This window comes from Nothobranchius furzeri, chromosome 10 (assembly GCF_043380555.1).
Source record: "Nothobranchius furzeri strain GRZ-AD chromosome 10, NfurGRZ-RIMD1, whole genome shotgun sequence".
Lineage (NCBI taxonomy): Eukaryota > Metazoa > Chordata > Actinopteri > Cyprinodontiformes > Nothobranchiidae > Nothobranchius > Nothobranchius furzeri.
The window spans coordinates 40,535,406-40,548,998 of record NC_091750.1 but is presented as its reverse complement, the minus strand read 5'-3'; the positions used below and the strand labels follow the sequence as shown (position 1 = coordinate 40,548,998).

The window sequence follows — 13,593 nt, the reverse complement described above, 5'->3', positions numbered from 1 at the left end:
TTAGCTGCTACATGTCTGACATTCTCCTGCTATCTACAGTATTCATCCTCATTCATCTGTCAAACTTCCACATGTGTTGCTTTAGGGAAGCAGATGCAGAATTGTGTCTTGTCTTGTTTCCTTCCTACCGTCCTCCTTAGTGCGGGTGTAGATTTGTTCACTGCGAACGCCATCTCCAGCTCTGGTGAAGGCCAGCACCTGAATGCTGTAGTTGGTGTATTTTTCCAGCCCATCCAGCTCCAGAGAGGGTTTAGAGGTCGTCACATTCCTAATCTCACCAAGTTCTGATGGACAGAGAAACAATCAGTAATATACATCTGATGCTTCACCAGATCCCAGCAGCAGTGGAGGGCCTCTCTGCCAGCCTAACCATGATCAGGACTTAGATGAAACTGGACTCGTTTACTTCCAGTCTTGTAGTTGGGGAAGCAGGTACTTCATCTATGAGGACTTTATTTACAGAAGTGAAGATCACAATCCAACCATCATTTCTCTACTGCTCTTCTTCTCCACCTCTCCTAGTGATCACACAGCACCACGCTGCCATCTAGTGGATGAGAACGTAACGCTCCTCTTGGCAGCACTGCCTACATGTTTTGTCCAATCAGATTTCAGACTATGTGTTGTCAGGGGGAGTCTAATCTGCCCAGAGCCTTCACAGTTACTTAACAGTTTGCTGTCCTGGGTGAAGCTGGAGACCTGAGTTCAGTCAGGAGTCCTGTTAGTGTAGGAATTAAAAATAAAACAAAAAACGTCTTTTTTCCTCTAATCTGGCCGCCGACTCAGTGGGTTTGGTACGAAGGATGGTTAGCCTGAGGTCGGAGGGCCCAGTCTGGGTACAGCTTAGTCTAGTGAACTAGACCAAATTCTTGCTTTGCAAAGTTTGGTCTAGGCACGCTCCATTGGAACCTCCGCAGCTCCTACCAGGACTCTTGCTAGCCAATCACAGCTCTCTAGAGGGGTTTCAAACACATAAAGAGCTGTGATTGGTCCATAATGGTGGGCCAATCATAGTGCTCTATCTGCTTAGTGAACAAATCACAGAGTTTTATCCGCTTTGTGGGCCAATCAGGGCACTCTATATGCCTGGTGGGCGGGATGATGCAACAGAGTGAAACAAGAGTATGTCACATTCTTTGTCCAGTGGAATGCGGAGATCATTTGAAAGACAACGGTAGAACCCGCCCCACAACCGAGAGTCGTCAATGGAGCGTGGCCAGACTAAATAATACATTTATTTAGTCTGGCTTGCCAGGCTAGGTACAGCTAGGACCACAGACAGCATTTAACCCTCAATAGGACCCCCCAGGGTGTTATGTTTCAAAAGTGTGCTTCTGTTGTTACAATTTTTAAAATATTTATTTTAATGCAGAAACTCAAAGAAAGGATGTTATCAAATATGGACGGTGGCCCTGTTCTGGTGAAAGAAATCCCATAATAAAAAACATGAAGATGTTAAATATTATTTTTAATAATATGTACACTTTAGGCTTACTTAGTTATTTATATATGTTTATGTTTATTCATTTAGCAGACGCTTTTTTAGCCAAAGCGACTTACAATTTATAACCTATAGGGCATGCTGTGATCTGTGGGGGAAACCGGAGTACCCGGAGGAAACCCACGCATGGGGAGAACACGCAACTCCACGCAGAAAGGCCGCAGCCGAGTTTCGAACCTGCAACCTTCTTGCTGCGAGGCAACAGTGCTAACCACTGCGCCACCATGCAGCCCCATAACATTATATCACTGTAGAATGATACCGTATGAATCACAATTAGATAGTCTATTTTTCTAAAACAGATTACTGTAGAATCTTTATGAAAGTTGTTGGACAATAGATACCAATTCTGAACAAATATAGATTATTAGAATATTTTAGATTTGAGGATCTGCCTTAGTGTCTTCTTCCTCCTGTTCATCATCATCACTGGTGCCAGGATTAGCTGGACTCCTCCATTTTCCAGAGAAATCGAAGTTTAAAACGGCAAAATATATTCAATATCATAATAATAATTATTACTGTTACCACGAATATTAAGATTATGTCTTAAAAAACAACAGATTTTATCTAAAAATATTCATAATTTCTTGTTCAGGGTGCATGTTCAAATGTGGCAGATTTGATTTTCATGCTAGGATTTCATCGACTTCACTGAATTCAACGTGTACCTAATATATACATATATATAAAACTAACCAAACACATGTATCCTTATTTAGCACAACTAGTCGACCTGGTGATGTGAGAATGAACTTAGCATTGTTAGTTTAAGGTCCGACAGACAACACAGGGAGACACACAGTTGTTTTCTGGTTTTTCAGACACACCAGTGTTTGGTGCGTCATAGCCGCTTGCTGATTGGTCAAACGGTGACTGTGACTAGCTTGAGTACTGATGGGTTGTGGTTGGGGTTAGGGGTAGCTGCACCAGGTTTTCTTCTGCAGGGGTCTCATTTATCAAACATTGCGTAGAATCCTTCCTAAAACTGTACTTAAGCTCAGCAAAATAAATGTACTTATGCCAAGTAGGTTTGTGATCTATCAAACATGGAGTACGCACAGCTGCACGCAACCTCCGCTTCATAAATTGGAGACTAACGAAAATTTTTCTCAGCTGCTTTTTAGTCACATCCCGCCCTCACCACGCCCACTTACTGCCATAAATAGTCAATGCAAAGTGCCTTGTGGATCTCATGCATATACATAAGCTGGCTGCTGCAGCGCTCCGCCAATGACGACCATAGATCAAGGCAGATCAGGGAAGCGTTATTTCACTGAAGCAGGAATTGAGGTACTTGTGGGTGAGGTGGAGAAATGAAAGGAAGTGCTTTTGCAAAACAAATAAGAGAAAATCCACAGAGTGACACAGCGTTGCTGATGCCGTCAATGCTGAGTTCTTCAGAGAGATCTGTGGCGGATATAAAAAAAAAATCTGATCAGGATTCGATCCCCAGACTCCCAGGTGAAATCATGCACGCTGACCAGTCATCCAAATGGAGATCTCCCTTGTTCAAGTAGCCAGGGCGTATGATCAATCGGGTCACAGTGACCGGACACACACTGTCACAGACGCATTCTGTCTCAATCTGTCCCCCGCTGATATCCTGCATTCTGTATTCTGCGCTTCAGCCTGTGTGTGTGTGTGTGTGTGGGGGTGGGGGGTGGGGGTGGGGGGGGTCTTGTTCTGTGTGAAAACGAAGCAGCAACAGTGGTAATGCTGCTGGGATTCATAATTGTATCTTCTCAGCAGCAGCACTGCAGGTGCTCTCCATGTCCAACATGTGTGTAAGCCAGGCCCTTAGTCAACTTAAAGTTGTGCACATGTTTCTGCTAAGTTTTCATTCATAAATCCCAAAGTTTGCATGGAAACTTGCTTACGCAGTTTTCCGACCCCGTTTTGTGCGTAAGCAAGCTTGATAAATGAGGCCCCTGATTCCTGAGGTTGTGTTATCTGTTCTGCAGGGCTGCACCGGTCTTGGACAGATTCATGTTTTTTCCAACCATTAACAGGTCAAAGCCACTTCTTGCCTGTGAGAACTGTTTTTGTATTTAACAGAACTATTTGGAGCGCTGCCTCACTGTTACTATGCAGAGTTGCTCTGGCTGTCAGGCCGTGAGCTTTCATGTCATTAAAGCAAGCCAACGGGATGTGACAGGGCAGGGGGCAAAGGTAATCATGCTGTCATATGCAATCCCTCCAGCACAAGCAAGGCGTGCGACAGAGCCATGCATGCTGTCTCACGTTCAGACAGTGAGACAGCAGCTGACCAGCAGCAGTCCACCAGGGTAGCAACAATGTCTGACAACAGTTTTCCTGTTAAAGTGCCATCATGTAGCTTTTAGACACAACCTTTTTCTGTTTAGCAGACATGGTGTGAGTGTGTACCTCCATCAGGCAGGTTGGCCCAGTAGATGACCCTGAAGCCCAGCAGGTTTCCATTCAGAGCGTCTTTAGAAGGCGTCAGCCAGGACAGCGAGATGATTTCTGGAGTTGCAGCAACAGCCTGGACGTTCTCTGGAGGACGACTTGGCACTAATGGAGGAGAACCAGGACAGCTATGAAAACAGCTGCCTCTCGTAAGACAGACACACTGTCGTGTCAGTAGTTTTAGTGTCCACTAGATGGTGGCAAACCCTGACTAAAGTCTCTGATGCCACTGCTGAAAGCCCTTTTATGTCCATTTCCTGTATTAAATAGAATAGATTGTACTAATCCCACGGAGGGGATATTCCCCAGCAGTAGCACCAACACTCAGTAAGAAAACAACAACACGATTACAGGCAGACACACAAAGGCAGTAAGCTATTGTTGTTTCCTTCAACCACTGAAAACCACGGATCAAAAGCAGACTTGTGTTTCCAGAACTACGCAGCACACTGTAAGGGACTCAGACATACTATGTAACTCTGGTATTACACAGGAATTGAACACATACTGAGTATTGCACTGGTGGTATTGTGTACCAGGATAATGCCAGTACCAGTTAAACTGAGGAGTTCTACACTCTAACTGCAGAGGGGATGAGTCACCTAAATGAAGCTCCATTCAACATTGTACTGACATATCAGTTAAATCACATGACTTGCTGATCATTGTGGGTCCCTGAACGTCCCATGGCCCCATAAACACTTTATTTCAAGGCCACCTGTGGTGCTTTGCTGCTGTAAAGGATCTAGAACAAATAGCTTTTCTTTCGAGCACTAGGAGTAACGCGTGAGGAAATGTTACTTCAGCCTTCCTGTTCCTGCATAGTTTTTACATTTAACTTTGGCGCTCGTTCCACCACGAACAAGCTGGCAGACTTTTCTCTCACCATCCTCCAGCGTGGTATCAGCCACTTCTGTGGAGGACGGCCCCGTCCCTGCACTGTTGCTGGCCTGCACCACCACTCCATACTGGGTGAACTTCTTCAGGTTGTCCAGGACCAGGCTTTCTGCATTGTCCCCCGTCGTCTCCACGCTGATCACGCTGAACTGGTAGTTCCCACCAGAGCTGTACTCCCTGTAGCCCACCTGGTACCCTCTGATGGCCCCGTTCTGAAGGTGCTTCTTTGGAGGCTGGTGCAGAGGTGGGACAGACAAAGTTTAAAACACGGTTGATTCTCTTTAACTCAGCATTCTAGTTTGACTTCATCCATTAGTTTGATGTGGTCACATTAAGCTCCCATGAAGAACTTCATTGAATCAAACAAATGCATGGCCCAGTCATCTCTCCTTTCCAGCTATTTAATGTCCCTCCATGGCCCAGCTAACAGGTCATGACTGGCTTAGGGTCAAAGGCCTGACCTGATGTTACTGGGATTTATGGTCCACACAAAGGAAAACAGGAAAACCTGGAAGCAGTGAGACAATAAACCCAAACGCACTATAAAGGCACTAAGTGATGCAGGTAAGGGCTCAGGTGGTTGTTTCTAATCTGATGCAAAACTAACGATAAACTACTCCTCAATCCGTGCGTCTGAACTAGACCAGGGGCTTCTGTCACCCACAAGAACCTCCATTTCTGTCTCAAACTGCAGTTTCCTGACCTCTTGGTTGCCAAGGTTACTCCACAGATCAGAGGCCTATGTATACAGTATAGTGTATTCATAAAGTACTTTTCATTGCCCATTTATGGCAGAAAGTGGGTGTGTAGGAGGCGGGGTTTGATCTGAAATCCCATGAGCACATTTCTAAGAAGAATGTGTGCAGCCATGTGGAAGCGGTGACTGTACAGTAGATGAGCACTGTAGATGGCTGCTCTGGCTGGGGACAGGAAAGGATCCCCCCCCCCCCCCCCCTAATGGAGTCTCATGTTGTGTTGTCTGAAGTCAGTTGCATATCTGTTGAGGTGTTCTTTGCAAAGCAAAGCTGCCCTCCTAGTGGAGGGTAACTCTGAAGTGCCTTTTTTTCCCTCCACCTGAACCAACCCTTATGTTACCCTCTTATCTCTATTAAGGTAGCGCAACTCATGGTTGCGAATGACCACAGTCACCAATTCTTGTCATGTGTCTTGCCCATGTATGTCTGATCTCTGAATTGTGTGTACTGAAACTCCAATTTCCCTCTGGGATTAATAAAGTATTGACTGATTGATTGATTGATTGATTATTCTTGCACCACCTCTCTACACATGAAAAAACTGCTCCTTCATAAATTAGGCACATCAAAGTACATTCACCATTACTAAGATGAACCAGAAACAGTTCAGTCTTTGAGAATCATGAGCTTCTTTTCTCTCTGCTCCAGTGGATCATGTCTATGGGCTGCTCTCTGCGCTGCTGCCCTCGTTGTTTTGAGGTGCTAACGATGAGGCAGGCTGTAAAAGCACTCGTTATCCAATAGTCAGGACAAAGATGGAAAGTTTCCAGTTAGCTGGCCAGATGGCGTCACTCACAAGTAGGGATGGGTACCGAATTCTGTACTTTTTATGGTACCGACCGAATTCCACAGTACCGACCGAGCACCGATTCACTTCATTTGAAACGGTGCCTCGTTTCGGTACCCGTCCTTCACAACGAGAACTTGCCTAGACAGCTGCGCATGCGCAAGAGTGTTATGTCATCGGTCGCTGCGAGCGAGTTGTAAACAGAGCAGCATGGGTAGAAAGAACGAACGCTAAAGCTTGGGTCCACTTCACTAAATGTGATGGGTAACTGGGTGATGATGAAACCAGTGACAACGATCTAAGTGAGACATCCTCATCTTTATTTGCTCCGGTAGGTAAATAAAATGTTTAAGATAACGTCAGCTTGATTTGTTAGCTTCCGTTTCGCTAATGGTGCGTTTGCTTTCTCCCCGGAACTCTGAAATTCCAACTAGAAGAACATGAATGCGCTCTAAAGTTTGGCTTCACTTTACTAAATGCGACGGGTGATTGGGTGAAGATGAAACCAGTGACAACGATTTAAGTGTAAGGCATCATCGTTTAAATCTGCTCCAGCAGTTAAACTGTTTAAGATAACGTTAGCTTGATATGTTAGCTTCCTATGCCACCATTGTTATCAGCTAATGGTGCGTTCGCTTTCTCCTCGGAAATTCTAACTTCCCAGTAGGAAAAATCAATTGAAAAAGGACGGTAAAAGGAATGAAGATACACAGTAAATTTAGTTCACAGTAAAGATGTTTGCTTCAGTTTAATTATCAGCTTATAAAACCACAAGGACGATGTTAAAATACAAACAGTTGTGTGTTATTTATCGTGATATTTATCAAATATGGTTATAAATTGAGAAAAATATATATCTAATTATAAAAGAGAATTAAAATATTAAACACTCAAATGTATCAAAAATTGGTACCGTTAAGTACCGGCATCGATTCGTAGGTACCGGGGATTAGTACCGGATCGATTCAAATGTCAAAGGTACCCATCCCTACTCACAAGGTCAGGTTTTACTTATCTGTCCAGGAATACCCACCGGATGCAGACCCGCTTTGTTTTCCCATTTCACCAAGCCACACACAATACCAAAGCAACATAAACGTCACCAATCTTTAAGGCATGTCAGACATTCCTTAATGTAAATTTTAAGCATAAAACACATCTCTGGTGCGACTGAGAATGTGTGATGTTCAGTCAAGTTCAAAGTGGGTCTTCCCATGATGTCCAGAGGATGAACGAGAAGATAAAGAGTTCACATCCTTCTGCTATGCTCAATATTACATCATCGCCAAGGAGAATCCTACTGAGAAAACAAAGCCTTCCTCTCATTCATTAAACAAATGTTCATCATCAAATCTGATTGGTACACTGACTTACCCTCCATGTGACCCGGATGCTCTGGGAGGAGAGGGCTTCCAGCAGCACTTCCTGAGGTGGTCCATCAGGAGCTGAGGTCATATCATCGACATACGTGAGTTAGAAAATTCTAAAAAACTACAATGGGTCAGTTCATTGGCAAACATCATAGTGGGTTAGAGGCGGCTGTGTGTGTGTGTGTGTGTGTGTGTGTGTGTGTGTGTGTGTGTGTGTGTGTGTGTGTGTGTGTGTGTGTGTGTGTGTGTGTGTGTGTGTGTGCGTGAGTGTGTGCGCACGCATGTGAAGGCTCATTGCTCTGCTGTATGACGACAGCTATCTGTGTGTGTATATATATGCAATATATATATATATATATATATATATATATATATATATATATATATATATATATATATATAGCATATATATTTATATATATAGCATATATATTTATATAGCTGTATCGCCCCTGGGTGGGTCTGGGTGAGGGGTGTGGGGTGGCCTTCCCTGGATGGGGATCTTAGCTGGCCTTGGGTTAGGTCCTGGCTTGTATGCTGCCAGCAAGAGGGCGGGAGCATACAGCAGTGCCTGGCCCTGGCTCAAAGGCCTCGGGTGGACCTTGGTTTCTCCTGCACTGGCAAGAGCACGTCTGTTCCATCTTGAAGGAGGGGGATGTCCGGGAGGGGAAGTACCCGATTTTACCTGGGTCTTACGTAGTTTGGAAGTGAAATGTGGGGATGGAGATATACTCTGCTGGGGTGGGGCTGGGTAGGTGGCCTCGGACTCTGTGGGGCTCTGCGTTGCTGCTGCTTTGGACCTGGCTAGATAGGCTGGGGTCTCCATGTCCTGGGTGGATTTTAGGAATGGGGTGACTATTGGGGCCAGTGGGGGAGCTGGCTCCCTGGAGGCTCTATGCCCCCCAGCCATTCTTCTCCATTCTCAGACATTTTCCTCCTCCTGTTCCTTCACATCACCACACAAAAATGCACAAAGGGCCTCAGGGTGTGGGTAAGTCAGAGGGTGCGGGGGTACCTGTTCATCATTACCCCAGCAAAACGTGGTGAGCTCTGGTGTCCAGAAATTTTTGCCATTGTTATCTCCCAGGGCTCTAGTGGCTGCTGGTTGCAACCCACGGGATAATCCTCTGCACCTCTTAGGAGGGGGGTTGGGGCTTCTCCAGCGGCTGTCTCCCTGGGTTCCTGCACTCCAAGGGGACCCTTGGATCTCCGGGACTTGGAGCTCCCTCCATCTCCTACACATCTTTGGGGGGCAGATCTGTGGCCCCTCACCTTCTCTATTGGAATCTCCTATAGAGAAACCTTACATATACAAGCGTATGTACGCACACAGGTGCTTACATGGTGCTCTCAAAAGTATGGACTCATCACCTTTGTGGTGGCTGTGGTTGGCACTAAACACACTGTGAATTATTTCTGTGTGTTTCTCAGCAAAATAGTTACTTTTATATATCCTCATGTTGTTGGTGCAGTGGTGTTTTGGTCTTGTATTTTTGTGTGTCCCCTTCTCTCTCTCTCTCTCTCTCTCTCTCTCTCTCTCTCTCTCTCTCCCCCCCCCCTTTCTGCAGGTCTAGAAGCAGATTCTTGTTCAGCATTCATTGTTTATTTTTGTGAAACCCCCTCCCACATGATTCCTTTTCTCTCCCCCTTTCTCGTACACTTCTGTCTCCGTGTCTGTTGGTGTTCTAAACAACTGAAAATATTTGTAATAAAGTTTTGATATGAGGAGTGGCACTATAGCAGAAACTGGAATGCTTCACCTGTGAGAATAAAACTGCAAGGCTTGTCTTTGGCATTCAGACATCCATTCTGGTTGGTTTACAGCCGGGCAGGACACGGTAGACAAAAGGAGTCAACGTGTGTTCAGTTGCACAAACACACACACACACACACACACACACACACACACACACACACCTGCTTCGTCGGTGGTGATGGTGAGCTCGTTGCTCGCCTCACTCTTGCCGATGTGGTTCTTGGCAAACATTCGGATGTTGTATGTGGAGGAGGGGTGAAGGTCGATGATGGTGGCCTGGTTGAGCTGAGGGGAAACATCTTTGGTCTTCTGAGCTGTGTCCCAGGAGGCTGTGTGGGAAAACCATGGCTTGGCAGGGTTACTACTGAAAGTACAACTAATAGTGTCTCAGATGCAGTAGCTATGTTTCAATCACACAGCGACCTCACTGAGCTAAAGGAGTTTCTCTCACCTGATTTGTTTTTGCTCTCTATATCAAAGCCTGTGGTGGGGCTGTTGCCGTCAAAACCCATGGTCCATCGCAGGGCGATGGTTCGGTCCTTCACCTCTCTGATCTCCACCTCTGGAGGATCTGGTGGTTCTAGAGGAGACCAAATGGTCCACTGAACTTTGAATTCAACGTTCCTGAACTACATCAACAATGAGCATTATCTAAAACTGAAAAATAACTAGGGTTAAATCATGATTCACATTCAGCTGTTTCACCTTGGACTGTGAGCTGTATGATTCCTCTGTCTTCACCAAAGGAGTTGATTGCGTGGCAGGAGAAGAAGCCAGAGTCCTCCCTCAGTGTCGGCATGATCTGGAGGATTCAGAAAGGTCAGTGTTTCATTTTCTTGTGAACATTAGACTTAAAATATCTGTTTATATGAATTGGTTTCATCATTTGTGTTTCAGTCCTAGACGACCAACATGCCTTTGAACAAACACCAAGAATGTAACCAGATAACCAGAGGCCAAGGACCTGAGCAGCTCCTGGAAGGCTGGCTGCAGGAGAACTTTTCCTATTTGTCCATAAAAATAAAAATATACCTCAGATAAATTTTGATGAACACTTGTTGCTGTTGAATGTGAAACTATGTACGTTTCTCATGCCCAGTTCACATGGCAGGAATTAGAACTGCCAGGAGACCCCCACATGTGGTGATCAAAGGTCACAGATATAGCTTTAGTCCTATCGTGTGTGGTATGCAGCCACACAGCAAAAACTACACACAAACATCACCTGGACTTGCACGATGTAACGTGACTTAGAAGTAAAGAGATGTGCTGGAGGAGGAGCCAAGTGTTCTGATTGGACACACCTCACAGTCAATAAGCAGCACACTTGTTTGCCCATGTTTAATATCCCCAAATAATTATTGCTGTGGTCCCCACATGCTTCCAAGCAAACCAGAGTGTGTTTAACACACCACACACAGCAAGACTGTCTGTTAAGATCATCTTAGAGCCGTTATGGTAGAGCGGGTCAAAAATTGACGTGATTATCCCGCCGTGTGAACCAGTTATATGTGATCACTCATTTCAACCAAGAATGTTTTAGTTCCCATCCTGCATTCAAAGATGTGATTTCATAAATGTTATTTCTGTGTTTGTTTTTCTTCATCACAGAAATTTCTACATATAAAAAACAAGAATGAAATGTAAGGCTTGAGTCATAAAATGAAATTTACTTCTCATTTATTGGATGGACAAAGAAACGACACTGGACAAACCAGAGGCATCGATTTAAGTGTTTATTGCACTAGTGCTAATTCACAGCACTTGCCCATATCAGCACTTCAAAAAACAAAAGCAAACGAAAACCCTCAGTCAACATATCAATGAAAATACAACAGAATCCTGTTTGAAAACTTAACTTAGACACAAAGCCAATGGTACTTGATAAAACATTCAGCTGGTTCAAAACATTTTGTGTGAGCCTGGTTGGTGAAAATTTAACCATAGTTTGAGTCCTTTTTTAAGAAGTTGACTGTTGTTTAGTAGTTTTAGCTCAGAGGGTAGAGCCTTCCAGAGTGCGGGCCCTCTCACAGAGGAGCAAACTGGCATTTAGGGACAAGACAACCTTCACAAGCAGAGGCACGTCTTTTCCTCACACGAGAACTTTGACGAGTAAAGGCTAGAGCTGAGAGCAGGTATTATTATTTAGACAACACTGTTTTCAAGGTAAAAAGGCTGTGTTTCCTTAAAATGATGTCATTTCGGTGGTTTCTGGTCCATTATTTTTATAGCTTGTTTGTATATTGTAGTTTTGGGTTTCAAGGTAGTGGAAGATGTCTGTGGCCATGATGCAATGCAGTAAGATAAGTGAGAAAAAGCATGCAGTAGTTTTGCAGCGTGAAATGTCCTATTCCGTCAGACTAAACTAAAGCAATTCAGTTTTGGTTTGACCTGTTAACCAATGTACTTTACCTGACTTTCACATTTTAAATGTTTATCTAGAATGATTCCTAAGTACTTCATGTAGCGACATGAATGGCCTCATTTGTGACCCAAAGGTCACACTTCCTCAGCTGGGTCACGCTGTACTGGCTGTACTTCTATTTACAGATTATCCATCACAGGAGACACAAAGTCTGCTGTAAACCATCTTTCATCTGACTGCCTTTTATCTGACTGCTGTTCCATCCGCAAGATGAAGGACACTTCAAGATTTAAAAGAATCATTTTTAATAAACTCTTTTCACTGTCTATAACAAGGTTCATAAATTATCATCAAGGTTCATTATAAATGTATTTAATTACTGAAATGAATTATTATTCTTTGGTTAATAATAATTATTATTTATGATAATGAGTAATGTTTAACAGTGTAAAGAAGGTCATGTGCACTTATACACACCATGCAGGACACAGACGTCAGGGTAAAGGTAACTGCACCTCACATGTCTTTGTTCCATAACACCAAAGTTTTCTATCTCTGAGAGGGCGTGTTCTGAGGTATGTTAAAACCAAAACTCCTCAGTTCAAGTTCAGTTCTTGAGCTCACCAAAATCTCTCCGTGGCACAAGAGTTCCAGGGGATCGGGTCGGCCATTCGAAACCTCTACCAAAGCTGTTCTGTCACGCTGATAGAATTGCTTCAACAAGAAAAGCCATCTGCAACAAGCTGACGCAAAACTCCTTCAGAGTTAATTTGAGACGCAAAACCATCCACCTGTGTGCCTGCGGCAACTCTAGGACCAGAGAGTCGGTACCACTGGTCTCCTCTACCGGACCTAGTACCCCGAGGCTAATCAACATCCTCCCTTGACCTCCGGATCCAAACAGAGGGTCGTCTGAACGGTGATGTAGCACACAGATTGCGTCTGAATGCCTGTTCCTTTAAGAAATAATGTAGCTTAGCTGCAACCCAACTCTTTCACCCAGAATGCATTTTTCTCTCTCTAAGATAGAAATCTTCTGAGACTTACATTCACATATCCAAACACACACACATCTCACTTTTTGGTTCCATCCAGAAACAGGTTGCTTTAATACCAAGTTTTAATATCAAAGCTTTTATAAATTGTCATTTATGAATTGTCTTTTAAATAGTCATCTTTAATTTGTTCGTAATAAATTCTTAACTTTTTAAACCTGACTCTTCTTTGAAATAAAACACAGAGTGCTGTATATTGATCAATGAACGAGCAAAGATCTCTTTAGATCTTCTGAATTAATAAATAAACTTTTGCTATTAATTTAAATCTCTTAAATTAACTATTAATCTTTGGATTAAATATAGACAAAGCCAGTTGGTGTATGAACTTCTATTGATTATATAAATGTCCGTGGATATATATATATATATATATATATATATATATATATATATATATATATATATATATATATATGTATATGTATATATATATATATATATATATATATATATATGTATGTATGTATGTATGTATGTATATAATATATAATATAAGTTTCATTACCAAATCGTTTGATCTTTCTCAGGATTTAGCAAAGCTGAATAGCAAACAGCGATACATTCTAATTATGTAGATTAACTTCGCTACATTCACTTCAATGGTATCTCCCTTAATCTGAGCCTTGAAAGATTCCTGATTAGGCCCGTTATGAATGGAAAAGCATACAGCCACA

At 43.4% G+C, this 13,593-nt stretch overlaps 1 protein-coding gene across 3 annotated transcripts in view; it reads right to left on the bottom strand.

The window, feature by feature from the left end:
- Window positions 1-13,593, bottom strand: part of LOC107386033 (cell adhesion molecule DSCAM) — a 151,262-nt gene that overhangs the window by 15,131 nt on the left and 122,538 nt on the right. For all 3 annotated transcript variants that reach the window (XM_054730420.2, XM_070555646.1, XM_054730421.2), the window contains 7 exons: window positions 10,202-10,298; window positions 9,948-10,076; window positions 9,658-9,825; window positions 7,745-7,815; window positions 4,818-5,061; window positions 3,890-4,036; window positions 129-284 (listed from right to left, as the gene is read on the bottom strand). In XM_054730420.2, the coding sequence (XP_054586395.1) occupies window positions 129-284; window positions 3,890-4,036; window positions 4,818-5,061; window positions 7,745-7,815; window positions 9,658-9,825; window positions 9,948-10,076; window positions 10,202-10,298 (1,012 nt within the window). The remainder of the gene's footprint in view (window positions 1-128; window positions 285-3,889; window positions 4,037-4,817; window positions 5,062-7,744; window positions 7,816-9,657; window positions 9,826-9,947; window positions 10,077-10,201; window positions 10,299-13,593) is intronic.